The 27,383-nt window shown below is 45.5% G+C and overlaps 6 protein-coding genes across 7 annotated transcripts in view; 3 read left to right on the forward strand and 3 right to left on the reverse strand.

Annotated features, from left to right (window-relative positions):
- Window positions 1-298, reverse strand: part of LOC130382388 (b(0,+)-type amino acid transporter 1-like) — an 8,161-nt gene extending 7,863 nt beyond the window's left edge. The window contains exon 1 of the mRNA XM_056590102.1: window positions 1-298. This exon is cut by the window's left edge and continues 488 nt beyond it. Within this exon, the coding sequence (XP_056446077.1) occupies window positions 1-211 (211 nt within the window). The 5' untranslated portion in view covers window positions 212-298.
- Window positions 299-390: 92 nt separating this feature from the next.
- Window positions 391-7,304, reverse strand: LOC130382386 (U3 small nucleolar RNA-associated protein 25 homolog). The gene is made up of 12 exons (XM_056590099.1): window positions 7,112-7,304; window positions 6,856-6,895; window positions 6,506-6,683; window positions 5,938-6,207; window positions 5,453-5,541; window positions 4,845-5,255; window positions 4,252-4,468; window positions 3,742-3,944; window positions 3,094-3,276; window positions 2,669-2,778; window positions 2,096-2,341; window positions 391-968 (listed from the first exon to the last, which is right to left on the reverse strand). The coding sequence occupies exons 1-12, from the start codon at window positions 7,210-7,212 to the stop codon at window positions 713-715; spliced, it is 2,304 nt and encodes a 767-aa protein (XP_056446074.1). The 5' UTR covers window positions 7,213-7,304; the 3' UTR covers window positions 391-712.
- A 33-nt stretch (window positions 7,305-7,337) lies between these two features.
- Window positions 7,338-8,970, forward strand: grxcr1b (glutaredoxin and cysteine rich domain containing 1 b). Its single transcript, XM_056590637.1, has 2 exons — window positions 7,338-8,301; window positions 8,568-8,970. Exons 1-2 carry the CDS (start codon window positions 7,849-7,851, stop codon window positions 8,619-8,621), a joined length of 507 nt encoding a protein of 168 aa, XP_056446612.1. The 5' UTR covers window positions 7,338-7,848; the 3' UTR covers window positions 8,622-8,970.
- Window positions 8,971-11,010: 2,040 nt separating this feature from the next.
- Window positions 11,011-13,177, forward strand: LOC130382387 (transmembrane protein 151B-like). Its single transcript, XM_056590100.1, has 2 exons — window positions 11,011-11,137; window positions 11,768-13,177. The coding sequence occupies exons 1-2, from the start codon at window positions 11,060-11,062 to the stop codon at window positions 13,175-13,177; spliced, it is 1,488 nt and encodes a 495-aa protein (XP_056446075.1). The 5' UTR covers window positions 11,011-11,059.
- A 2,530-nt stretch (window positions 13,178-15,707) lies between these two features.
- LOC130382385 (BEN domain-containing protein 3-like) lies at window positions 15,708-22,527 on the reverse strand. The gene is made up of 4 exons (XM_056590098.1): window positions 22,360-22,527; window positions 21,223-21,277; window positions 20,809-20,990; window positions 15,708-20,653 (listed from the first exon to the last, which is right to left on the reverse strand). Exons 2-4 carry the CDS (start codon window positions 21,272-21,274, stop codon window positions 18,401-18,403), a joined length of 2,487 nt encoding a protein of 828 aa, XP_056446073.1. The 5' UTR covers window positions 21,275-21,277; window positions 22,360-22,527; the 3' UTR covers window positions 15,708-18,400.
- On the forward strand, window positions 15,998-18,648 carry LOC130382391 (mitochondrial transcription rescue factor 1-like). 2 transcript variants are annotated; one of them, XM_056590104.1, is made up of 4 exons: window positions 15,998-16,090; window positions 16,666-17,096; window positions 17,189-17,261; window positions 17,359-18,646. In XM_056590104.1, the coding sequence occupies exons 2-4, from the start codon at window positions 16,675-16,677 to the stop codon at window positions 17,539-17,541; spliced, it is 678 nt and encodes a 225-aa protein (XP_056446079.1). In that variant the 5' UTR covers window positions 15,998-16,090; window positions 16,666-16,674; the 3' UTR covers window positions 17,542-18,646. The 2 variants fall into 2 exon arrangements, with proteins under 2 accessions (XP_056446079.1, XP_056446080.1); XM_056590105.1 differs by lacking the exon at window positions 15,998-16,090 and adding an exon at window positions 16,111-16,145 and having other exon boundaries at window positions 17,359-18,648.
- Window positions 22,528-27,383: the final 4,856 nt, after the last annotated feature.

Consider the following 27,383-nt stretch of genomic DNA (forward strand, 5'->3'; position numbering starts at 1 on the left):
CCAGCTCGGCGTAGCTGAGCGACGCCAGAATGGCCAGCAAACCGCAGCAGGCCCACACCACCAAACTCGCTCCAGGGCTGCCGATGGCCAACAGCACATACTGCGGCGACATGAAGATGCCCGATCCGATCATGGTCCCGGCGATAAGGGCCACGGCCCCCGTGAGCCCCACTTCCCGCCTCAGGTTGAGTTGCGGTGCCTTAGGGTCCATGTCAAAGACCGGGTAAATTCATTCCGACTCAGAATAGGGTATAGATGTTCCTTCACCTGTAAAACCGTGTGACCAAGGTCGAATCGAGTTAATGATTATAGCGATGGGACTGATTCGTGGGTGGACATTGATTTTCAGGGATGTTTAGCCGTTCCAATTCGTATTAACCGTCGAAGGGAAAAAGGAAAGACACAAAGTTCAGTAAAAATCATTTACTCATAAAATATACATATAGTAGATATTCTAGAATGACCTACTTGGGTGACAGTGCGAAATATAACACAAGAAACCCATTAATGACCACCTTTTTCTTATCTCGCAGAGTCCAACAGAGTAGATAACCTATCCGAAGGCGAATGGTTTACGGTCGCCCTACAAGACACATTGACCATGTTCACGACTTTAGAGATTAGCGACGCAGGACTGTACAATTTTTATTAATGGATATTCAGACTTCATCCGGGTCCAAAGATGGTTCAGAGAGGCTCAGGCGCTGGGAGGTCATGAGGCCTTCTCGTCCTCGCCGGTCACAAAGAGGTGCACGCCCTTGTTGGAGCTGAGCATCTGTCCGGCGCGCTTGGCCCCGGCGATGCTGGCCAGCCTGTGGGCGTCGTAGCGGGAGAACAGCACGGTGCAGGTCCAGCTGGCCTCGTGGGCCTGGGCGCCGGCCGTCAGCATGTTGCACACCTCGCTGTAGTAGTGGGGGTACGTGGGCAGGCCGTAGAACACCAGGTTGTGGATCCCCCGGATGGTGTACCTGGGAGCAGGGGAGCCGCCCAGGTTAGAGGCTTTGGTTTTTTGCGATGTGAACAAAGTGCAGGCGTTACCTTGTTAAAAAGGTCCCATATTATACCACCAGGTGTGAGTGTGATGGGCCGATGCAAGCCGTGTTTGAAAATGTGCCATTTCTGACATCAAAGATGTATGGCGGAGAGATGAGCAACGTTTGCTACAGTCCACTGGGTAGGATGGTAGACTGATCTATCCAGCACACATCTAGGTGGACACGCCCACTTCTGATGTTCAAAGCGGTTTATGATGGCTAATCACACTCACAAATGGTGGTATGATATGGGACCGTTAATGCTTCGAGGCCAAGATGGCATTAACGGCCATTGAAATGATGACATATTCTGGGGAGGCTGAAACAATAGAATGATTCCAAATCTGAGATTAGGTTAGTTTATCGTCTCCCTTAGTAGAGATGATTTGTCATTGTGGCCTCGCAGCAGACAGCCTCTACAAACGCCAATACATCTTTATGTGTAAAATCGAACTGCAGCCACAATGAGCAACACACACAAATCCATAAACACCAGAACATACACCTCTCGAATATGCATGATGCCCTTCATTGCACGACACCAAAAATATTGCACATATGTCCTACCCCGAGATATTGCACATTAACACCTAGTAAAAAATAAAATGGGTTATTACACCACTGCCTTACTCTACCAGCCACTCACCCACATGCTCTTGCTGTTCAGCAGTTTAATTGATAGTTGAACAAAATTAAAAGTAAACCCGTTCTGCTAAGTGTTGTAACTTGCACCTCTACCCGAGGGCAACATCTTCACAAGGGAATCTAAGGCCCTGCCTCCTCCATAACGAATAATGGAGGAATTGTCTGCCCTGTAGGAAAATAAAAATGATTTTATCCACTCCATGGACCTTGAGCCTTTGCAGACATGTCAGACCCAGACTTATTTCAGAAATAGTCCAACAGATGAGTCCATTGTAACGGAAAATCAAAGTGGATACCCACCACTACGTGTCTGTTGATACATGCTCAAGTGTGGCCCCTCACACCACTGCGCCACCCCCTTCTAACACATTAGCACCAAGGGGTCACCCTACGAAGGCGCCGGCGGTGAACCTTGCCTTTTGTAGAAGTGGAAGCGCTCGGTGAAGAGCAGGAACTGGCGCTCCCCCTTCTGGAACAGGTGGCGGGCGCGCGACACCTCCGACTTGGTGGAGTACTCGCACGCGCTGGCGAAGTTCATGTTGGCCTTCTTCATGTGGTTGCGGAGGCGGACGTAGTCGAAGTACGACGGGACGTAGATCAGGGTGTGGGACATGACAGAGTCCTTGTACTGAGGCAGCACTTTCTCGATGAAGAACTGGAAGCTGATGGGTGGGAAAGGGGGACGCAGGCAGAGTCAGAGCCGTCAGATGGCGGGTTGGGTTTATTCGTCGGTGACCTTGTTGAGTGCGTCTTACTAATGACCGTCAATAACCGCAAAACAGAAAAAGATGACCAAAAAATCATAAGCTGAACAAGTAAGCAAACTAGGAGGACAGAAAATACAAGTAAAAAGGTCTGTGTATGTGACACAAAACCTGCAACCCGAGTACCACAACATAGGTGTGCAAAGGTTAACAGATACGAATCGGGACAATTGACACAAGGGCCAGGGAGGGTCAAGCTGCAGCATGGCAGCGGGCGTTACGTACCGAGTGTCCTGGTCCATGAAGGAGTCTGAGGGAAACATCTGGAAGACGTGGGGCAGCTGTGCCAGCACCTGACAGATGGAGCCGGTCTTTGGAATGTTCTTCACGGCGACCTAGAGGAGAAGCAGACCCCAGATCAGTGATGAGTGGACCCAGGCCTCTTTGGCCCACTTTAGATGAATGGAGGAACAGGTGAAAAGGAAAAGCTCTTAATCCAACATGTAATTCATTGTTAATTGATTAATTCATTGATTGATTGTTTCAGAAAAGGCACATTTGAAAAAAATCTTGCTGATCTACAGGCGAGAAGGTATGTAGCAAAAAAAGTGATTCACCATACACAAATCGTGAAAGTATTAACCAGGGAGGTACTGGGAACATCGAATATGTTGAATTGATAATGTGTTCCCACATTGGGCCAACAGTACCTGGCCGCGGTAGTTGAAGCAGTGCTTGGACAGCAGGTTGTTGATCTGGGGGTCCTGCACGGCACTGAACACCATGGTCTGGCGGTAGTGCTTGGCCGTGTTGTTAAGGTTCCAGAGCCTCACCCTGGAGAAGTCCACGTTGTGGGCCTCCAGCGGCTGAAGGTTCATGTGCCTCATGGTGTGCTGTGGAGGCGCACGGGACACACGTGGGTCAACACAGCGACTCGGAACATGCAGAAAACACCAATAGCTAATGACAGAGGCCTAGAAAGTCCTTAACGTCGTGCATGGTGTACTGTAGATGGAACTCTTTGTACGTGTTTATATAATGTAATCCGGCACCATTTCAAAATTTTCTGATTTTTTCAGATTCAAACAAACAATGATGAATCCATAAGCATCCCGATATTGACATGGAGGCTAATGGTGAAGAAATCTGAGATGCTCTGGGGGAGGGGGGATTATTAGTGCAGGAGGAGATGTCATTAATGCTCTCAAGTGGGGAATGCTCTCAAGTAATGCCCTACAACATCCTCATCTTTGGCAGTCGATGAAATCGATGACGGCCGCTACTGATACTATAATACATGGCGAACAACGACAACAACAACAATCACCACAAGCGAACGCACGCTACTGCAGTCTCACCAGAACGTGCTCCCAGTTCTGCATGAGGAAGATGTCGGCCTGGTCGACCACCAGCAGCTCCACGGAGGAGAGGAAGTCAAAGTCCCTCTTGCTCTCGCCCTCGGCGCCAAGCAGGGTGCGCAGGCCCAGCGGCGAGGCGATGATGATGTCCGACGAGTAGAAGGGCGCGTACAGACGCAGGCTCCGCCGCATGATGGACAGACCTGGGGCCAAGAGGGAGACGCGGGGGGGGGGGGGGGGGGGTTGTAAAAGTTCAGTGCAGCCCAGAGACAAATGTGTCAATGATGGATCAGGCTTAATATCTTGCATCTTGAGTGTTCACAGAGCGGAGGGCCTATTCACAGACAGGTCTATAACTTGTCGAAGTGTTTGTGAGCGAGTAAGAGAGCGGGGCAAAGAGCGAGCATTTTAAATAGTCAAGAAAACACTGTTGATCACAGATGGCGTCGTCCATCACTCATTCACATCCTACGTGGTATAAAGTGAGTCATCAAACAGCGGCTGACGCACCTATCCTGAAGTGGTCGTCCACGTTCCCGGAGAAGGTGGCGCGGTAGTCCTCGGGCTTCTGCACCTTGGGCGGCTTGCCGTCCGCCTCCTCGCCGTACTCCTCCTTGAAGCGCTTCTTGTTGCTGACGTCCATGGCGGGGTTCCTGCTCTCCATCAGGCCGATGAGGGTCTGGGCCACGCGCAGCGCCGCGTCCCGGAACGGCACCAGGATCACAGCCTGCCTCGCGGGACACGGGAGAGGGTCGTTCAGCAAAATAGAAACCAACGCAACTCTGATTTAAAGCGATTCAGATCAGTGATCACCCGATCTGCATCATATGGAGCTATGAGACTAACACTCGCAGTGTGGAAGGGTCGACACTGGCTACCCTGAAAGGTCAGCCATAAAAAAAAATAGGTTTCTACAAGTGTATGAATGCTGTTACACTTGTTGTAATACAACACATTTCTCATTATAACGCCGTCTTGGCATATACGTAGCATATACGTAGCATACACGTAGATACTAGTGGCAGTTCTACAGATGTAGAAGTGAAACATGTAGCGTCATACAGTCACCGTGACTGTACTGGGCCGTTGGGCGAACAGCGTACCTTGGGCCGGGTCAGACCCTGGTCCCGGGGCTCGTCTTGGGGCTCGGCGCCGGCCTTGGATGCGGCCTGCCCCGCGTGGAGCACGGAGTTGTTGAACAGGACGCGGGAGTTGGCCTTGAGGACGTGGTTGAGCACGTGGAGGCAGTAGGCGCTGCGCACCTGCTGGCTGCTGCCCAGCGGGGAGCTCTCAGGGTAGTACAGGTCTCTGTAGCTGCCCATGAGCCCCAGCAACTCCGTCTGGAGGGGGCTCAGCTCCGCCGCCCCGCCCTCAGGGTCCGAGGCCCGGTTCAGGGACCTCCAGTGGCCCTCCAGGACTTTGTGGAAGGCGGGGAGGACGGCGTCCTTGGCCTGGCCGAGCGGGCCCAGCCTCTCCAGCGGGGTGGAGCACAGCAGGGTACCCGTCACGGGCCACTGAACGTTGGGTCGGAGGGAGGGTAGAGGTGGTTTAGGGAAGGTTAGATAGCGTGGGTCACAATCACCAATAAAAAACAGTAATGGTTCAAATATGAATAACGAATGGTTAAAATGGTTCAAATATGAATGACGAATATATGACATAATTACAAAGAAAGTATAAACACTGCATGACAAAGACGTTAGGTCAGTACCGTGAGGGTGGTCTTAGCCCTGGGTCCGGACGCAATCTTCTCCACCTCTTTATCACTGAGCTCCATGTCTAGATGCTGCACAAATATGTCTGCACACACCAACAAAAAAAGGATTGCTCCTCGAGAACATACCACGACTGCATCGTTTCACATCCAAGGGCCACTTTAAGTGTTACTTTCACAATTAACATTTAGCTAACAAATACAATTTGAGCTCAACACATAATGTTGTATTTGTTAATGCGTCCTCTGTCTCTCCACAGAATGCAGTGAGGCAGATGGGATTCTATACTGGGAAAAATAAATACCCAACCATTACAGAAAGTAAAGCTGCTGGGATGATACAATAGTTGAAACTACAATTCACACTATAAACCAGCTTCAGCATTGGTCAACCATTGTAGATGAGGATGCCTTAGATCTCGGAGGGATAAACGCTTCTGTTCATCAATGGAGGAGCTTATTACAGAGACGATGACGCTTACCTTTAGCGTCGTCTTGTTCTTCAGGAGGTGTGTCTTGTATCTCCTCCTCCCCGATGAAGTTCTTCTCCAGGCAGAACAGAGACTCGTGCTCCTTGTCTGTGAACTCGTCCTCCGCCCCCTCCGTCTCCTCCCCCAGTCCTCCGTCGGAACCGCCCTCTTCCGTCTCATCCTGCTCTACTGCTGCCTCGTCAACATCTTCATCGCTTTCGTCTTCCCCTTTGCAATTCTCATCATCATCGTCGTCATCACTATCGCTGCCGTCGCCCTCGCCTGGAAAACAGTTGCATTGGCTCATTTAGCGAGGAGCTGTTTTACTAGATGTTATTCCAATACAGTTTGAATCACATCTAGGTTGTAGAAAACCAGAGGAGCCAATACTTCAGCTAGTTTGAAGAAAGAAAAGAGCAGAGAGACACCACTGCTACAAGTAAACCCAACAGTACATTATTACTACATCATTTTTTTTAATATGCAATGGACAGCGAGTGCAGCCAATCAGAATGCTTCTTTGCTGTTGGAAAACTAGGAATTGGAAAAAGGTGTAAGTGTGTAAACTGGTGCCACTGACCTTCCTCAGCAAGCTCCTCGTCTTCCTCCTCCTCGTCAGTACTCTCCTCCTCATCGTCGTCGCTGTGGCCGTTGTCTACGGGAACGCTGAGAGTCGACAGGAGCTTCTGATAGGCTGTTTTCTGATCCAGCTCTTCCTCATCCTCGCTGCCATCAACAGCCTGTTCTGGGACACCTCGCTAGAGCAGACACATGCAGAACAACAATGTCATTCCTTTGTCGACAACAAATGCTACTTGTCCCACACAATAACTATCTTTTGATGTAAAGGTTTTTAACCTACATGAGAAGTAACAAGTTAATGAAAACATTGTTTAAACATCAATCAATTGCTGCTCAAATGGTACTCACCAGCTTGACTATTTGTGTTCTTTCAGGTCTTTCACTAACACTGAAAATACAGAAAGTCACGCGAGCAATTAATTGCATGGATTGACAAAGATATATCTTCCCCTTTAAATCCGAAGATGCATGTCGTTTCATATACCACATTTAGCCAGCATCATTGTATGGATGGCTTGAGCTACTTCAGTTTACTACTATCTGAATAGCTCATCAATAACTAACCCAACAATACACATACGAATGCGTTTGGCTTCAAACTTACATATCATGGAATGGATGCTCTTCTCCGAATTCCTTTAGATGCTTCTTCTGCTTTTTAGACAGGTTGGTAAAGAGCTGGTTGTTCTGCCTTCGCTTGCCCATGTTGACAGTCTCAGTCCCAGTGCTCAGCGACACATGTGCTGTGTTTTTCCTGCTTCGGCGCCGGTCACGCAGTCAATCAAACTGTCTATACTGCCCCCTATAGGGCCGGGGTGAAGTTACAAAATTGCCATTCAACTTGGAAAAAAGGCATGCGTATTCATAATCAATTGAAAACAGGATACAATTCGGAAATAGTAAAGCAATAGCAAAATGACAGTAGGGGTTTAATAAAAGTAAAATGTGATCAAGGATAAGGAATATGAAAGAGGTCACAGTATACTGCCAGCCTTCATTTAAATGAGAGTTCCCAAATCCAGCCTAGAGGCCTATCCGAAGCCAGACTCTGAAACGGTAGTCGAGAAGTAACCTTGATCCATTATTGAGTTATTTGGCGTTCGGTTTCTGTATATCCCTGTGACAACCGTCACCATGGTAGATCTCAATCCATTATTAACCATGTTGGTGTCTTGTTTTAGTTCACAGGGGCACACCTGGCCCAGGGTTTAACCTCGTCCATCGGGATATAATGGTTTGATAATTGCACTTTATTTGGGCCTTGCTTCCAAATAGTGCTTGTGGCCTCCACTTGCATGAGATTCTAACAAGAGCCATGTAAGTCCTTTCGTATGTGTTTCAATGGACCGGGCAGAGTTGAAGCGGGACAAAGAGCCGTCTGGGGGGAAAACGGTCCGGTTTCGGGTGGCGTCTGCGAACAGCGGCCGCGTGCTGACGGAGGTGTTCAAAGACACGACGACGGCTTGGTGCGGCTCGGCGTCGGACTCGGTGGACTCCGACTGCGCCAGCAACCCCGAGACGGAGGGCCGGGAGAGCCGATCGTCGGTCAGCGAGGCCAATAGCCACCTGAACGGCCTCGCGGGAGCCGCCATGGCGGCGGCGGCGGACGATGACGACGGCGGCGGCGGCGCGTGCGAACCCGACGACCTGCTGCTGTACGCCAGTGCCAAGAGAGAGCAACTCTTCAGCAACAAGCGCATCAATATCTGCAGCAAGAACGGGACTATACGAGGCGTGAGGAACAAGGTCAACGCGGGTCAAGTGCTTTTTAACAACCTGTCCGGCATGTACTACGTGAGTATGGCTGCAAAGTTGCAAAGTGTGCACTGGGTTTTAGGGTTTTAGTTCATGGAGATGACACACAGTGTCTCACATGATGTACAGTGTGTAGCCTACATCATGTGTGACACTGTGCATAACATAAGCACCAATATATATATATATATATATATATATATATATATATATATATATATATATATATATATATATATATATATATATATATATGCCTAGAGCATGCATTGATATCTAAATGCTTGCATTCCTCTCTCTCAAAGGGTAACAATCGTGGCAACAGATTTCAGAAAATTCGACCATGGGAAAAGGAGTAGAGAGAAGAGAATGGAAGTTGTCATATGATTTGTTGGGTCGTTATTTTATGTTTGTATAATGTATTAAGAAGATATAGCACAAGGCATGGTAATCTGCAGATGTAACTTTAAACCTATCGGCTCATATGAATGAAGCCAAAATAAGACATCGATGGGCATCACAAGTTTTAGAACAGATTTGGGAAAGATCAGCATCCTAGCTTGTTTTATTGAGTTTTCCTGAATTGTCCTGATTTCAATTTTGTATTTGTATTTTTTAATATTTTATAAAAAGCAATAGTTTAGAACACATTTAATACATTTAAGTTGCATGTTGTTTTGTAAACGATATTGTTTCGATTTTAATGAATATGTCATACTATACTGACAAACTTCAGTCATTTATTTGTGAGCATTCATAGCATGTTTACTATGTTTAATAGTTTAAGATGCTATTAAATTATAGGCTATAACATTTTTTGTTCCATGTCTTTTTGTAATTTACATTTAAATGCCCTCAATGTATATTTTTGATATTAGGCTACGATTCAATTTCAATGTCTTAATGATTATCATCGGTCACTGAATGTTTGAAAATAATTGTAGAAAAAATAATGCTTAAGCTTTCAAAGTAGGCAAGAAAAGCAAGGACGTTGCAACGCTACAATTATCGTCTTTTTATCTCAGAAAACATAAAAAAATTATTAGTTCTCTTTTACCAACTACGGTCCAACTTCTTTTTTTACTCTGTAATGCCACCTGCTGGCTTTATTAGGTCTTGCTAGGACTCTTATTTGAACACCAAGGGACCCCTTGTTTACAGATCCCCAAGGACCAGTAGGTAAAAACTATTGTTAATATGTTCATTTAAGCTATTAAAAAAACTATAAAATAAAAAGCAGGTCCAATATTTTTTCACTTAGATATTTTTTCATTGAGAAGACACTTTTCTGCAAAAGCAAGTGAGGTGAGGTTGAATCAAATAGAATCAGTATTGGAGTAATATGAACTAGCCTATTAAGTACCACATTTCCGAAAAAATAAATAATTCAGCTAACTATTATGATGTTCTTAATAAGGAGCCTACAAACGGGGGGGGGGGGGGGGGGGGGTCACCACTGGGCTCATCAAACCTGCAAGGCTCTTGATTAGTTCATCTCTTTGGTGAGTCTGGGGACAAACAAGGTATAGATATTGATGTTGGCACATAGACGTTCAAAGAAATGTCACACACAATACAATTACAAAAAATACATTTATTTAGCCTGTGTATGTTTGTGTGTGAGAGAGAGAGAGAGAGAGAGAGAGAGAGAGAGAGAGAGAGAGAGAGAGAGAGAGAGAGAGAGAGAGAGAGAGAGAGAGAGAGAGAGAGAGAGAGAGAGAGAGAGAGAGTGAGAGTGTGTGTGCAACCAGTTGCTTTGTGGACTGGTCGTGGGTAACCTGGTCTTCCCCTCCTGCTGGACCAGCAGGACGTTTTTGGCCCGGAGCCAGGGAAGGAGGCACTATTGGCTACAACCATAATGTAACAGTGCAACGTGGTTTCCTCTCTGGCTACTGTGAAATCACTGGGTCTGAAAACTTTTCATGATAAAAATAACCTGTGCCTTCCAATAATTTCATGTTTTAGGTTTAAATGCAACCCCTTGCCAGGACAAATGCAACAATAAGCACCAAACATTTTTTAAAAGGCTCAAACATGGCTTCCATATAATTAACATTTTATAACAATGGCATTAATGATATAATGATGAAACACCTTTAATAGGCAAAATATATTTTCTAAGTTATTTCTTTAAATTTTTTAAAGAATATTTGATCATAGCAAAGAGTAAGCTTTCCAAACGGCAAGTATTTGGTGTTTCCCATCCATGTGGGCGGTGAGGTGTCTTTAACAGGGTGCAGGCGCGTCCGCGAATGAGGAACAGGAGGAGGAGGATGTATTTAGGGGATACACCGTACGGATCCCGCTCATCCAACCACGCACCATGGACAGCGTCTCTCGGCTGGTCCCAGTATTAAACAGGCCTGGCGGTACGGCTGGCTCCACGGTATCCCCACCATGATGAGAGCACGGCGGGGCAGGGCAGGGGCAGGGCACGGTCAGTCCGCTATGGCCACCAGCTAATCATGGAGCAGATGATGTGACTGCGGCAGGCGGGCGGAGAGAAACAGGACGTAGTGGTGGAAGACGCGGCGTTATCTCCGGTACAGTCACACTTCCCCGGTTTGATGATCTTGTATCGTTTCGACAAAGCAAAACTAAATCGGTGGAGTGTTGCACCGAGGAGAAGCATGATCCGTGGACGAACCTCGCTTTTCTATCTTTTAAAGGATGCAACGTTCGTAGGCTATGATGTGCAGCTAGACTCTAACCCTTTGATGCGAGGGTCCGCAGGAGAATGGTGTTGACATTTATTCCTATTCCACACCCTAACGATATCGTTCCGATCAGCGCCACCATGTCTCCACCAGCGTCGGCGGCGACAGCCAGTGAGAGCAGCACCACCACTGTTTTTGAAGAGGACGCCAGGGAAGAGGTATTTTTGTTCGACGATCGACATAGTATTATAAACACTCTCAATATATTAACATATTATCCGATCAGGATTGTCCTATTATTTATTATTGATTGTGTTTATATTCGCTCTCCTGCAATATTACTCCATATTTTCTGTAACGCGTTATTTTCTTCACCATGCAAAATACTGAGAATAACTTGATTACTTCTAGCGTTTTCCTACCTCGTCCTTAATTTTCTGGACATAATTAGAGGAAAGGGTTGGCCTAGCCTACACCTGCCATTACTTCACCAATCACTAGCAATCATCCACCACAAACCAGAGAGCAGTCAGCGAAGGCAGGAAAGCAGAAAGCATACATGTTATTAACTTATTAACTGTATTGGACGTTTAGAAGGACTACTAGAGCATCCCATCATTTTGAAACCTATGTTTTTGTATAGTTATGTGTGACTGAACTGCTTTGAACTTGAAAATGACATTTTCAATTAGTTGAAAATTATATTTTCAATTAGCATTTCAAATATGCTTGTCTGCAACACTCTTGTCGTCCCTGTCCTCCAAACCAATAGGAGATTAAGACAAATAAGTTATTGTCAACTGCAATTTTTAATTAATTTACACATAAGTGTGTTTTCCAATCAACAGCAAAGGCCCCTGAAGCAGTCCCTGAGCAAGTCCCTCTGCCGGGAGAGTTTCTGGAAGTGCCTGCTGCTCTCCCTCCTCATGTACGGCTGCATGGGCGCCATGGTGTGGTGTCACGTGACCAAGGTGACCCGCCTCACCTTTGACAGTGCCTTCAAAGGGAAGTCCATGATGTACCACGACAGCCCCTGCTCCGACGGCTATATTTACATCCCCCTGGCCCTGCTGGGCATGCTCTACGTGGTCTACCTGGTGGAGTGCTGGCACTGCCACGTCAAGAACGAGCTTCAGCACAAGGTGGACGTGGAGGGGATCTACGAGCGCGTCCAGCGGATGCAGCAGGCCAAGCCCTGCATCTGGTGGAAGGCCATCAGCTACCACTACGTGAGGCGCACCCGGCAGGTCACGCGCTACCGCAACGGCGACGCCTACACCAGCACGCAGGTGTACCACGAGCGGGTCAACACGCACGTGGCCGAGGCCGAGTTCGACTACAGCCACTGCGGGGTGAAGGACGTCTCCAAGCAGCTGCTGAGCCTGGAGAAGGCGGCCATCACCAAGCTGCGCTTCACCAAGTGCTTCAGCTTCGCCAACGTGGAGTCTGAGAACTCGTACCTCACCCAGCGGGCGCGGTTTTTCACGGACAACGAGGGCCTGGACGACTACATGGAGGCCCGCGAGGGCATGCACCTGAAGAACATCGACCTGAAGGAGTACGTGCTGGTGCTGGCCGACCCCGACCACCACCCCTGGTACCTGTCCCACGTCGTCTTCTGGCTCACCGCCTTCCTCACCCTCTCCTGGCCGCTGCGGGTCTTCACGGAGTACCGCACCGCCTACGTCCACTACCGCGTGGAGAAGCTGTTCGGGCCCGACTACCCGGCGGTGACGCCGAGCGACGAGCGGTCCTTCCCGCGCCGCATCCCCCGCGTCAACACCATCGACAGCACCGAGCTGGAGTGGCACATCCGCTCCAACCAGCAGCTGGTGCCCAGCTACTCGGAGGCCGGCCTCATGGACCTGGCCCAGGGCCCCTCCGGCTTCGGCGGCTACAGGCAGAACTGCGAGCGCTGCCACCGGGCCATCAGCTGCTCCTCCGTCTTCTCCCGGAGCGCCTTGAGCATCTGCACCGGGGCCAGCGCCCGCATCCCCTTCAGCGGGAGCCGCTTCTCCCTGTCGAGGCGCTACGGCTCGCGCGGCAGCTGCTTCTGGCGGAGCGGCAGCCTGGACGACCAGGAGAGCCCCGGCGAGAACACCCGCTGCCTGTCGGAGCGGCAGACCACCGACGACGAGGACCCGCCCGACTACCAGGACGCCCTCTGCTTCCCCGTGCTCATCGTCCACTGCAGCGAGAACTGCCACGACCACCGGTCGTTCCACCGGAACGGCTCCTGCGTGGAGACCTCGCTATGACGGGGGCGGGACAGATGGTCGGCAGGGCGACCGGCTGCTGTAGCACGCAGGGACACCGGACGTCGGGCGAGGTTTCCTTTGGGTTAGGTTGGGTCGAGGTGTGGGGTTACGCAACGCAAAGCCCCCCAAACACACACACACACACACACACACAGGCTGTGTCCCAACTGATTGAAACAAAATCGATCCACTTGAAAACCACCAAAGCAATAACTAAGTAATGTGTCAGTGGATATGGGTTTTCCATCTGTTAACGACGCGGGAGTGTGTGTATCCACGTGGCATCTAATGAAAACCATGAAGACGTAGGCTGTTATACAATGCTGTAGCATTTATTACCTTACAAGCATCTGGAAATGAAACTGGCAATTACCTCAGAAAATATTGAACAAGCCACGGAAAAGAAGGGTGGAATTCTGTAAATGTACCTGACATATCTTGAGGAGAATGTTGAAGCTTAAATGCAAGAACATGTCTGGATTTACACTGAGACATGTTTTATTTTCTCTGAAAAGGGCGTCAAAAGTTTCAGTTAATCACATTTTGTACAGCAATAACTTCGACGTACCCACCCAAGAGAAGAAAATCGAAAATGAATATCTCAAAGAAGTAGAATTCATAACGAAACCAATTACATAGCATGGGCCAAATGTGTACAATAACTCTAAGAAAATGTTAAGGTTTCTGAGGTATCTGTTTCTATGATACATAATTGACACAACTGAGTGGACAAAGGAAAGGATACATAAATTATGCATCAATTTGTGACTTAAAAGCAAGGTTGGGTTCGGATTATTTTGATCTAATACTTCCTTCAAAGACCAACACCTTCCCTGAAATGGTTGGCTGGGCCAAGGACATCATATTCGCCAAGGAAACCAGAGTTGGGCTTGCCTACATAAGATTACATCAGTGGTATAAGGGCTTGCCCAGCGAACAGTATATATTTATAGTTATATTGATACAACATATGGCCTAGCATAAGGCTATTTGTAATCTACTGCCATGGAGAAACATGCCGGCAACTGTGTTGTAAATACATAAACACATGTTATTACAGTACTATCATGGTGGCTAATGGGAGGTTTATGCCTTACAAGGGAAATTCATTCTTCACATCGTATCAACAACACCTTTAAAGTCATCTATCAATTATGAAGTGTGAGAAGCATACATCAAATAATATCGATAATATTAATATCAAAACCTAATTTGCATGATCTCCTACTGTTAACACTGAATGTATACACAAACATATATGAACATGAATGTAAACCACCAGCATATTATGTCATACTTTATGTCCATTAATATGAATGCTCGATTTGTAATTGGAAAGTGGCTGCATTGCAATTTGTAGTATATTGAGATCGAGTGTCAATGATGACCACATCAAAAGGCCCCGGTGGTGCGATGTATACGGCACCATTGACTTTGGATGTTGACATTTTAATTTGCATTAGGAGGGACTCGTGCCCTCAGGTCGTTACAGGTTGCGTATGCAAGGACTGTACATGCACTGAGGTTTACATGTTGTTAATGTATGAACTTTGTACGACACATTTATACGACTTCTGGCAACGCTATTCTACCACGTATACATAAGGACATCGTTCCTACACTTACGATGCCAATATTATGCACTTGAAGTGAAACTACTAGACATTATGGATTGTAATCATGCTGAATGTTGTTACATGTTCCATTCTAGTAATAAAGTATGCATTCAACTATTGTAATACACTAGATAATAGAGGCAAACATAGTTATTGGAAACATGTACAGTACATGAGTTATGGTACCACTTGTTATTGTCCCCTTGTAAATGAATTGTTATTGTGGGCTTGCAATTGTACTTATCAACCTTGTAAAAACATTTCACACATTATAAAAGAAACAACTTTTTCTCTTGAACTTTTTTAATATGTTTTATCTAATGCTGGAGTAAGGATATTTGCAATAAATGTTAAGGAAATATGTTCAACCCTAACTATAAAGAGGATTTGCAAAGAGAAGAAGGACCTCCTTTATTTCTCCTCAAGGTGAATTGGACCGTTGGTCATAGGACTACTTGGCGATGTGTATTTAAAACGGTAACCGGCCCCTCCCATGTATCTGGTGTGTGTATTTGTAGAGCTGTAAGGATTCGAAAAACAAGCATGCCAAGCACAATGTTGGAATTACCTGTTTAGTCAATAATTGATAACAAAAAGTATTTTGTAGGTATATATATTGATTTGTGAGAAAATAATCAATGTTCTACTCTGTGTCAGATTGAAGTCCCGAGTACACCTATGTTTTCACTTAAATGGGACACAAAAAACTTTTTTAAATAATCTTAATTGATATGTAACAGATAAGCAAATACTTTCAGGATTTACCAAACCTTAATTAACTACTTTAATAGTCAATAATTAAATGAAAACAGGTCTGGTTGGGTTTCTTTAAGGGTCATGGATTCAGGCTCTATTTTGCTGGGCACCACTTAAGTCACTTAAATGTCGATCAATAAATATCCTTTAATAAAACAAAGGAATTCACTCCCTTGCCTGTGCACTGCAATATATCAATCCATACATAAACAGAGAAAATATTGTACTCGTATGTTATTGTGTTATGTTATTTGAGCACATATCATTACCTTGTATCCGATTTTAATGTTTGTCCACTACAAAACATTTTATTGTTCGTACTCCATTGGACATCGCACGCAAAGTGTGTAGGCTACATGAAGTAGCCTGCTATCACAACCTGATCACAACAAGAGGACGGTTTACAACCGATTAACGCCGATGTGATTTGAACACGACGCCACCCCTGTGCCATAGGTGGCGCCACCTACACATCGGTCTGCCTTTATAACTTATAAATATTGTGGACGAAGAACTCAACACGCTAAAGGTTACTGACAGAGTAAGTAGACAATTGTCAACAATTGACTTACGTTCATATTCTATAGGATGGCTGGGTAATATGCTGACCTTGTAGTCTTGCAATGCTTGTTTTATGCAAGCTCTTGGACGACAGGAATAGCCAAATGCGATAAAGACTCAGCCAGGATGTACTTTAATATGAATAATCTGCATCACTAGTTTGACACATCTTTTATGAACGCTTATTTCGATAGTTAGACAATTAATGTCAGATGAAATAAATAGTCAGTGCTGTTGTCAAAACCCTGGTTATGAGTGAGCTACCTAGTACTAAATCGCAAAACAATGGTCTCTTCTCTACATTGTGTTGTTTTTCTGGTCAAAGATATTGGCCACTATGTTGTTATTGTGTTTCTGGTCAAAGATATTGGCCACGATGTTGTTATTGTGTTTCTGGTCAAAGATATTGGCCACGATGTTATTACTTTGTTTCTGGTGAACAGTATGGGCCACTATGTTGTTATTGTGTTTCTTGTCACATATATTGTTCAGTACATTGTGTATTGGGTTTCTGGTCAAAGAAAATGCTCACCATATCCTGTTATTGTGTCACAGGTCTTCAACATGCAGGGTTTGCTGGTAGAGGCGCTTGCTCTGCGGCAGTTGGGAAGACTCAACCCGCGGCAACTTCTCACACCCGGATACGGATTCAAACAGACAACCTGGTGCCCAAGGATCATGTACACACGCCAGCTTTGGGGATCGTCCGTTTGTTTCACGTTAGGCTCTCACAGGCCAGTTGTCCGTGGCAGAGACTCCGTGCGAAACTGGTCATTGCACCAGTTGAGGTTCAAAAGCAACAAAAAGAAAGGCTTAGCAAAGGTTCTGGAGGAGGAGGAGGAGGAGCGGGACACGGAGGACACTGACTCTGAGGATGAGATTGAAGAAGACCCAAACCTGCCTAAGGACTATAAGGATTTAGAAAAGTTTGTACAGTCTTATCGCTACGATGTTATCCTGAAGTCTGGATTGGATATGGCTCGCAAGTGAGTGAGTATAGACTAGCTGTGAAGGTAATGCATTTTGATTAGTCTCAACTCTCCCTGACCTTCTTTGTTTTGCTCTGTCTCCGGATTAGTAAAATTGAAGATGCTTTCTACAACAACAAGCTTCGACTGAATGGGCAGAAGCTCATCAAGAAAAGTAAATCGGTGAGTTTTCTGATAATAACATGAACGCAAATGAATACCACATTGATGCACACATTTCATGGTACATTAGGTTTTTTTTTTTTGGTTCCTTGTATAGGTGAAAGTTGGAGACACTCTGGACATGGTAGTGTCTGAAAGCGGTGAAGGAAACACTGTTACTCTGATGAGAGTAATCCTTAAGAAGGAATTGGGTGAATCCAACGATGGAGAGAAGTACAAAGTGGCCCTGAGACGCTGGAAGAGTTTAGAGCTTTCCAAGGATGAAGCCTTCAAGCCATGATTTTCCCAAGAATGACTTTACTGATAAATGGCCTCAAAGCATTCAATCCAAGCAAAAGTGAAAGCAGTTATAAAGTGCATGTTGAAACTCTGGACTTGTTTTTTTTTGGGTTGGTGACACATATTTAAAACATGATTTGACATTCAATTTATGTTTAGTATTTTTGTAATTTCCTTTATTTCTTTTGAATAAATCAAAAAGTAATTTTAAGAATCTAGAATTTATTTGCTTGATGGAATATATTTGAAATGTAAATTTGGTTTTAATCAATCAATTAGGAATTTCAATCAAATTTACTTTTAATTCTGATCCTTGATGACTGATGACTGACATCCATGATGGATGGATGTGACAAAAAAAGTTGAGTCGTTCATCCCTTAATTCTTAAACTAGATTTTATGAATGTGATTTTTTTAGAAAAAAGGTTAACATGACCCATTGTCATTGTTAATTGTTTTTATATATAAACTTCTATAAGAAGGTTTAACATAAGCAAATTCTTACTTAAACAGTGGTTCAATAGACTGAAATAGAAACAAATCACGTGATTCATTTCTATTCATATATCAACTTAACTATTCCATTAGCTAACATTATTTTTAAGCTGCATCAGTTAATGTGTACATAAGCTATGGCAGTTTGGCTCATAAATATACATTTGTTATCACTCGGCATTCGAGTACTTGAACAATAATTTCTACGGTTATGGTCAAAAATAAAACGAGACCAATGTTAGTGCTGATTGAAAACCTACATCGGACTGCTGTAAAAGTTTGACAATGCAATAGATTGAGCTTATATTGTGTGCAATAATTTTCATGACAAAGACAGCTGTTGCCATACCAGCAAACTATTGTGGCTAAAACACAGTGCTCGATCTTTTGGCCTTCTTCAGAATGTCACACTTCTTCCGATTGGGGCGCCGGCATCGTTCATCGATGCTGGGCACGCATTCATAGTGCCACACCTCCTCCATCTTTTCCACAGGGTACACCGCCTCCACGTAGTGGCGGATCAGCCGGAGGCGCACGGGGTCCAGCTGCTTCTTGTTGCACGCCCCCGAGTGGTTATACTGAAGCCGCAGGTTCTCCTGCGTGAAGAGTTCGGGGAAGAGACGCACTAAGAGGCGGGCGGCAAAGTTCCCCACGGAGAGACTCTGCTGCACGACTTCACGCACCTCAGTGTCCGAGAGCAGGTAGGCCGAAGGCACGGGGAAGTCGGGTACGGTTACCGAGAGTTCGTCCAGCGGTATCTTACAAAAGTCTTTGCTGCTCTTCTCGGGCGGCGCGGCGGGGGTCTGTGTGCAGTCTGTGTCCTCCCTAAGAGCGTCGCCGTTGAACTGGTTCAGCTGACAGTCCGCGTCGCTGGCCTCGGGCTCCCGCTCGTGAACGTAGACCTTCCGCTGTTGCTGGTAGGACCGTCGCTGCTCCGTGTCGCGTCTCCTGCACCGCTCGTCCAACTTGCCCACAAACTCAAACATCCACACCCGGTCGTTCCTGGCCTGAGGGTACAGCAGTTGGACGTAGTGCCGGATCAGGTTGACGCGAACGGGGTCCAGCTGCTTCTTGCCCAGGGAGCCACTGCAGTTGTAATGCTTCCGTGCGTTCTCCTGGGTAAAGAGCTCGGGGAACATCAGCACCAGAACCCGAGACGCAAAGTTCCCGATGGACAGGCTACAGTCGTAATTGCTCTTAAGTGTTTCCTTGGAAAGGAGATATTCTTTGGGAACGCTGAAGTCTGGCAGAGGGATTTCCATGTCGTCAAAATCCACAGGGACAAGCAGAGACTTTTTGGACCTACGGTTCGGCCTTTCATGATCAAACATATTTGGGATCCTTATCAAGGAGACATCCTCCGGAATACCGGCCAAGTCGTAGCTGTTATTACTGATGTTGTCGTGTTCCCCCTCGTTAATATTGCTGTGGACACTCTCTATTGCATCCTCCATATGCTGAACGCACACCTGGAGCCAGGTGTCCTCAGGCACGTCAGGGAAATTTGATTCCATGTACTTCCTTATAATTTCCAACCTGTCAGACTCCAGCAGAAGCTGTCCGACACCGTGAAAACCACTGGCGCCCTCTGGGAATTTACCTTCCTCGAAAATCTCAGGGAAAAGGCGATGAACGAGGAAGATAACAAAGTCCTCAGGGGAGGAGAACTCATCCAAGTCATCCGTGAGTTGTATGTCAGAGGCCAAGTCCGAGTTAGCCAGGTTATTCTGATCCTCCATCGAGAGGTGCTCCTCCTCCCCCACCTCATTAATAAAGTGGCAGGTCTCGGCATGCTCTGCCTTGATTCCCGTATCTATGATTGTCTGCTTTCTTTGCATGCGGGCACTCTCCATATCTTTCTGTGCACAAAAATGATTAAACAAGTCATTGATCTGCATCAGGCATTCCTCCTGCCAAACGTTGTTGTTCTTGACTAACGGGAAGCACACCTCTACGTAATTGCGTATGAGCTGCAGATGCAGCGAGTCCAATGTTCTCTTGCTTGCGATGCAGCCATTGGTGCACTCGCTGGCCTTAAAGAGCTCCGGGAACAGATGCACCAGCAGCCGACAGCCCAGCTCCCCGGCGCCCGAGGTCTGCTCCATCAGCTGATGAAGCTCCTCGCTGGTCAGCAGATATTGTGGGGGAGGCTGGAACTCGGTCACCATCTCGCCCGGCTTGATCTGCTTCTTAATTCGTATGACCTCCAGGGACAGCAGGTCCACCTTGCTGTGCAGCTGGGTCATGCTCGAATTCAGCGTGTTGAGGATGAAAAACATCTTCTCGATCAGCGGATAGAGGCCGGCGTCTGTCGGCAAGCCTTCGCCGGGCACCCTCGCGGCACCGGGGAAGGCTTCGAACTTGCAGTTTTCCTCTGGACTGTGGAACTCCGAGGTGAAGGGGCTCTCGCAGTCGTGCTGCTGTCCTCCGCCCTGAACGGCCGACGTCTCCGAGCTCGGCGCGATGCGCTTCTCGTTGATCCTGTGGGAGATACCGAACAGGGGCCTCCTGTACGAGGTTCTGCTTCTGGGGTTGTCCCGGCCACAGTCCATCTTGTCCCCAGAGGTCAGGCATGGGAGGGCTCGCTGGAGGCTCTCCTCTGTCAACTGCTTCTTGATCTAGAATGAGACAACAATTAGATCCTGAAGGATTTTTTTTGCCAGGCAACCGTATGTTGTTCTTTAACACTGTTAATTAGCCAAAACACAAATATCATTGACACCTTTGCAAAACTTTCTTGCTCCTTGTGGAAGCTCTTTTTTCAAGCCCTTACCTCCTCAGAGACTCTGAATATCTTGCGGCTCGTGGACTTTTCGTTTACATCAGAGCCCATCTCCGCAAATGTCCGTTTCCCAGTCTCAGTGGCCCCCGGGAAAACCCCTCCAAGTCCTTCGACTGGCTCATAAATTGCAACGTCATCCGTCTCTTCCTTAAGGTCCTGGAGAAGCTGTTGTTCTGCAAAGAATAATCAGCATTGCGTTTATCTCTGCAATACCATAGTCTGGTAATCACATGAAACACATCAGGAGTACCACACAAAAGAACACTGCTGATCGCATTGAGAGCTGCAATGCATTTTATTTACTATCAAGAGCGTTATCGTCTAGGTAAAGAAATGGAAAAAAAAAAGTCTGGTTAAAATCTCTGGCAGACATATCACAATAAATGCAGAGAATGTGGAACGTACCTTCCCCAAGCATACCTCCATGTGAAATGTCCCCATTCTTGGAGGAACTCATATCCTTATGGTTAAAGAAAGGAAAAAAAAGGGCTTTAGAGCAATGTGTAAGTCATGACATGCATCATGCCAAAATATCTTGTGCTTATTTTTCTAGAGGTTTCGGCTTGTTAAACAAAACTCAAACGATATAGTATGACTAAATGATATCTCTATACATTGCAGGGGGAGGGTCCAGAAGTAGATCTGGCTTCTACTGGCTAAGGCTCACTTAACCACTGACTCCACCTGGCTAAGGGACACTAAACCACTGACTCCACCTGGCTAAGGGACACTTAACCACTGACTCCACCTGGCTAAGGGACACTTAACCACTGGCTCCCCAAAACACAGTGTTGTCTTCTTGCAGAATGTACATCAGATGAAACATATCAGGCATTAATGGCTGTAGTGGTATAGTAAATGCCTTCTATTTACCATTATAGTTACTGGAGTAACTTGCTCAAGTAAATCATTGTTTTGTTAAAGGATTGGTGAGGGATGGTTTGTTAACAATAATGTTGTCTGAATGTATATACGTTTCAATACTGTAACCCTCAGCTGTTGTCATGAGGGAGCTAGTGCCATTACCGCAAATTGAATGCAATTAGTCAATGTAACTAACTGCATTCTTGACGTGCTTATGTTTCAGGGCTTAATGGTTCTGCTCCGTAATGTTCTTGGCACTTTGTGTCAAGCGTCAAACTGTGATCAGTGATCATTTTGCGTGGACTGCGACGCTCCCCTCGCGTTGTCCTACTCCAACCCCATGTGTGAACAACCCATGATGTGTGTGCAAGTGGGCTGTCACGAGCAAGGTTAGACCACTACTTCCTCATTCTTCATTTAAAGCTGAACAAATCCTGCCCAGATCGCTGCACAACACAATGTTATGAGGATTATCCAGGAAAATATCCCAAACTTCTACAATCCAAAACAGTTGACCGCTCAAAGCACATACACGCAAAAATGTTGACAGAGCGCACACGCTAAGTGCGTGTTTTGAACTGTAATGACGCGGCAGTGTTTGCGTGGACGATTCTTCTCCCCTCTCCACAGAGTACTGACTCTTAGGAATGGGTTCATACGCCGTGGGTTCATTCTCACCTTTTACGATTCCATGCAATCCTTTAGCTGGGTCTTGCGATTGTTAGGTACATATACACAGGCCCATCCTATGTTTTTAGGCACATGATATAACAAATGTGGTTCGTGTGTTGTTGCTGTTTTCGCTTTGCTTGTCTCGCTGCCTTCTCGCGTGACGTGACGGTGCCGTGCGCGTGCTGTGTCACTTCCGTACAGCTGTGCGTGGATGGCGCCACGGCGTGGACCTCCATGCGTGGACAGAATCCGAATCGGAATTACTTTTATTACATCTTATTGCACACAGTACACGGGAGTAAAATTATTAGGCTTGATTCCTCAACCACTACATAGCAGCAACAATACAAGTTAAAGTAACTAAAGATAAGTTAAAGAAAAAACAAAAACAAATAAGTACAAATAAGTAGCAGCATAGATCACAATAATAAATAATAAAAATAAAATAAAGTAAGTAAAGGAAACTAAGACAGTGGTCATAAGTATTAATAAGTAATGAGGTCTAGTAAGGTGTAAAGTGTAGTGTAAATTGTAGGCCTATGTGTAAAATTGTTAAAGTGGTAGTGGTAGCCTATTAGCCAAGGTTGTTGGGACAATAGCGTGTGACCGTGGAGAAGGGGCGACACTCAGCCTACGTTAAACTATAATATATTTAAATGTTAAGCTTAATGTTCATCCACACGCGTGGGGGTCAAATTAAACGCCGAAACGACAACTTGTATTTACAGTCAGTTGAATGACAGCGTGGTATGAACAGAAGTTCATCATGTGATGAGGCCTACATCGTGATACATTATCTCTGTGTGTGTGTGTGTGTGTGTGTGTGTGTGTGTGTGTGTGTGTGTGTGTGTGTGTGTGTGTGTGTGTGTGTGTGTGTGTTTTATTGGTTGATATATTAGGCTACATTTATATATATATATATATATATATATATATATATATATATATATATATATATATATATATATATTCATTCATGTATTTAATATATATATACAGTATATAGATAGACAGAAGTTCATCATGTGATGAGGCCTACATCGTGATACATTATCTTTGTGTGTGTGTGTGTGTGTGTGTGTGTGTGTGTGTGTGTGTGTGTGTGTGTGTTTGTGTGTTTTATTGGTTGATATATTAGGCTACATTTATATGTATATATATTCATTCATGTATTTGATAGATAGATAGATAGATAGATAGATAGATAGATAGATAGATAGATAGATAGATAGATAGATAGATAGATAGATAGATAGATAGATAGATAGATATAGATATTGTTTGTGACAATATGAATCACTTTATTATAGGCTACGCCCCGCAGACTCATCTTACAAAAATATGAGCAAAATGCCGGTATGCTTAAAGCAATATTACCCTCGTGCTTATGCAGCAAAAACAGTGTTCATTAATAGCCTCGATGTGTTCAATATAGAACTGTACAGAAGTATGCACCATGCGCACAGGATTCTTAGCGAAGCACCATGCAACTGAAAAACATATTGACAGATAGGCCTAGTGGCTGCATATGTGCTGATATGCTGATCAGGTTATTAATGACTGCAATTTTAGACAAGATGGAAAGTCATAGACTATATACAACAGAAGGTAGCAGTGCCCTCTAGTGGAAAACTGTCAGAACAACACGAATTGTTCTTTGTACGTGAACTCAAATTGTAGGCCTGCCTACCTGATGGGAAGAAAGAGACGTATGTTACTTTAGACTGAGGATTTTAGATATCTTACAGCAACCTCTGATAGGAGGTTTATAAGGTGAACGTTCACTGTCTGGGAGGGGGTTATTTTAGGAGACATGGTAAATGTTTGCCCAATTGTGAACCTATTGATTAAATATCAGTGTATGGGGAATTGTAACTCTAGTCAAAAAATAGCCAATGGCATTTGGTGGATGTAGGAACAAGAATGTATTCCACGAACACGAGGTCGTTGAATCTTGTGTGATGTGGGTTTGGCAATCCACCGGATACAAATCATTAAGAATGTGTGAAATTATAACACACATTCTTGTGTGTTATAACAAGAATGTGTTGTTATAACACATTCTTATAACACACACATTCTTGTGTGTTATAATTTCGTATATCATCCACAGTTACATTGTCAAGCACACACCCGAAGATCCGTCACAATAACCGGGCACACACGTCGATTAGAGGACGATATAACAAGGGGCTCGGCGCGTGTCTCCTCATTTTTGGACTGATGAGCTGTTTAGAGGGCCCTCTGATCTGTCACCCAATTTTTTTATGGTATTTATTTTATTTATTTATTACAACATAGGCTACAATAGATATTTCAAACAACCAGAACAACATTTCAATAGTTATAAACAATACAATACAATGGGACAATTAAGAAAGCTATTTAAAACAAGACCAATCCTTATTTAATGCGACTTCAATCATCACCTTGAACTTCTCAATCGAGACCAAACCCAATGAAGCGCGCGCGAGCCGCGCCACGAGGAGGGAGCGCGTGGTGCCGGCGCCGTTCAAGCGGGGAGCTCGCTACCGAAGGGTCGGCGTTTCGGCACTTAGCACGTGGCGGCGGCGGAGCTCGTTAATGGGTCATATTTGGCCAATATGCTCGTCTGTGTCGGGATGTGAAATCAGCCATACTGTTCCCATCTTGGCGGAATGAGGGTCATTCATCACGGTGGGCCATATGATGATATTAGCAGGTGTTTACTGATGGGGCCCATTCATGAAATGAGCAATGGGGATACACCTAAAACGTTCAACAGTCTAGCTTCATTATCCCCCAGATGTTTCGCGATGATGAGGTTCTAAAAATAGGTTTTGACCAGTCATGAATAATGATTGAAGTCAAGTTCTCACTACTTTGAAGGGTGTTTCGTTGAATGGTAGTTTTGTTCAACAAAAGCTTTCAAATGGGTAATATAACTACAGGCTATTGTTTATTTGTTCTAGTTATACATTGCTATTATATGCTTGTCTTATCCATTCCCAAAGGGCCATAAATGTGATCATCCTTTTTTTGGTTTTCTTTCCTTCCCAACTGGGTTTTTTGACGTTTTTCTACCCTAATAACGGATATAATGTTACAGGGTTAGTTCAGGCCTAATATTTTCTACATACTATATTGCCTCTATATTATAGTCTTGATTTTAAGCTTCCACCCAATGCTGATACTTGGAACCTGGACATGGAATCTGAATTCATGAATGTTGATTGTTTTGTGTTTGTGTGTTATTTCTCGGGGCTGTGTGTCAGCATGACTATGAAATGGGATATGCTAATGCAGTGTGCTGGGGGTGAACACCAGCCTTCTCCCAGCCTCCTATTCTGCATTTGAAGTGTATCCCTCCTCATGAACACTCTCTCTAATATAGATCTGAGGGCCAGGGTGTGCTACAGAGCTCTCTTTGAATCCCAACAGCTTCCTATTTAAAATGACTGACAGAAGGGGAATGTAAGACTGAAACGTTTAGTCATGGACTATTGCTATACCGATGTAGGCATTCTTATTCTGAATATTTTATAGAGGCAAATATACCCCACGATCATAGTTCAAAGTGATTAGTGATATTTACTGCAATGAATAGTGTTGAACAGGGCAAAACACCACAGACAACGCTGTAGGCTAACCATGAGAGATGGAGTACTTGGGTTTCATCACTTGAGTAGAACTACTTCTGTAGAATGTTGGATGGAGGTCTATGTTTGTATAGAATAATTGGTATGGCATTTGGGCTTCAAATCACCCAAAGGAGGAATTATGATTGCTACCACCAGAGATTCTTGGACTTGTGTTTAATCTTGTGTTGCCTGTCAATGATTTCTTGAGGTTAACTTGGAGTTCACTCTGCATAGCCCAAACATGCTTTTCTTTTTTTTATGCAAAAGTTTTTGTTCTTAACTTAATGTGTCATCTTGTCAGTTCCTCCAAGTTTGCTTCCTTCTTTGGTTATTTTTCGACTTCCCCAGCAACTTTTCACGTGTCTCCTCACGGCGAGAATGCATATTTCATTAAAGGCCCCAGGCTTTTCCTGGCATATGCTGTATAGTTGGTGTGTATCCAGGCAGCATAACGCATTGGGAACCACAGCCACGCTGGAAATGGACTGAACACACCCATTGCATTCATCGTCACTATTACCAAATCCCTGCTAATCCCAAAACAAAAACTTTTTCTTTGTACCCTTCAACCCTCCACACCATCCCCAAGCATTCTTCTTTCTTTTCTCCACTCCTGTGTCCCGGTGTCATCCACTCCTGTCTTCCAAGTGCAGGGTTCTGACCCAACACACAACCAGGCATTCACCAGTAAAAGGCACAGAGCGCTTCTGTATAATGATACATTGTATTTGTTTGGCTCCTTTCGGGACACTCGAGGTGGCCTTGCATTGCAGAGAAACAAACAGAAAAATGGAATGACTAGATAAGTTACCTACTGTGTGGTTTGCTACACTAACCCGAAAAAAAACCACACTGCTCATTCAGAAGCCAAGCCGCAAATGTCGGTCTTCACAAGACAACGATGCCCTGAACACTGCACTGGGCCTCGCGGGCCCTTCGCAACCGACTCCATGATTTGCCAAGGATTTGAACCAGCAACCCTTTCAGTTGCCTCACTGATGCTCTACCGCGTCTCACACACACACACAAACACCCCTCACACACAGAAACACCCCTCACACACAGAAACACCCCTCACACACACAACCACCCCTGCAGACAGCAGCCTGGGAAACCACAGGCCACTGGGCTGGCGCCGGAGCCTCACTACTTGGGGACGGGAGGCTGTGGGGTGGGGGGGGTGGGACACGCGCTCCTTCTCTGGGCCCAATCAATACCTCTGCATTTCCTGTCCATTTGCTCGGGTCTCTTTCATTAATAATTACTGTTGGCGGAGCTTCAATACGCACACGGGCTGGTGCTGCTCCGCGACCTTTCACCAACCCCTGGGCAGACCTGGGTCTGCAGCCCGGGAATGGGCACGCACGCACGCACGCACGCACACACGCACGCACGCACACAGGAAGCAAA

This window comes from Gadus chalcogrammus, chromosome 5 (assembly GCF_026213295.1).
Source record: "Gadus chalcogrammus isolate NIFS_2021 chromosome 5, NIFS_Gcha_1.0, whole genome shotgun sequence".
Taxonomy (NCBI): domain Eukaryota; kingdom Metazoa; phylum Chordata; class Actinopteri; order Gadiformes; family Gadidae; genus Gadus; species Gadus chalcogrammus.

Excerpts from the sequence above, each read along its gene's own strand:
- grxcr1b (XM_056590637.1), top strand. The coding sequence starts at position 7,849 with ATGGACCGGGCAGAGTTGAAGCGGGACAAAGAGCCGTCTGGGGGGAAA. Across the intron at positions 8,302-8,567 it reads ACCTGTCCGGCATGTACTAC|GGTAACAATCGTGGCAACAG; the intron begins GTGAGTATGGCT and ends TCTCTCTCAAAG.
- LOC130382386 (XM_056590099.1), bottom strand. The coding sequence starts at position 7,212 with ATGGGCAAGCGAAGGCAGAACAACCAGCTCTTTACCAACCTGTCTAAA. Across the intron at positions 6,684-6,855 it reads GAACACAAATAGTCAAGCTG|CGAGGTGTCCCAGAACAGGC; the intron begins GTGAGTACCATT and ends TGTCTGCTCTAG. Across the intron at positions 5,542-5,937 it reads AGAACAAGACGACGCTAAAG|ACATATTTGTGCAGCATCTA; the intron begins GTAAGCGTCATC and ends TGGTGTGTGCAG.
- LOC130382385 (XM_056590098.1), bottom strand. The coding sequence starts at position 21,274 with ATGAGTTCCTCCAAGAATGGGGACATTTCACATGGAGGTATGCTTGGG. Across the intron at positions 20,991-21,222 it reads TGGAGGTATGCTTGGGGAAG|AACAACAGCTTCTCCAGGAC; the intron begins GTACGTTCCACA and ends TATTCTTTGCAG. Across the intron at positions 20,654-20,808 it reads TATTCAGAGTCTCTGAGGAG|ATCAAGAAGCAGTTGACAGA; the intron begins GTAAGGGCTTGA and ends GTCTCATTCTAG.
- LOC130382387 (XM_056590100.1), top strand. The coding sequence starts at position 11,060 with ATGTCTCCACCAGCGTCGGCGGCGACAGCCAGTGAGAGCAGCACCACC. Across the intron at positions 11,138-11,767 it reads AAGAGGACGCCAGGGAAGAG|CAAAGGCCCCTGAAGCAGTC; the intron begins GTATTTTTGTTC and ends TCCAATCAACAG.
- LOC130382391 (XM_056590104.1), top strand. The coding sequence starts at position 16,675 with ATGCAGGGTTTGCTGGTAGAGGCGCTTGCTCTGCGGCAGTTGGGAAGA. Across the intron at positions 17,097-17,188 it reads GGATTGGATATGGCTCGCAA|TAAAATTGAAGATGCTTTCT; the intron begins GTGAGTGAGTAT and ends TCTCCGGATTAG. Across the intron at positions 17,262-17,358 it reads TCATCAAGAAAAGTAAATCG|GTGAAAGTTGGAGACACTCT; the intron begins GTGAGTTTTCTG and ends TTCCTTGTATAG.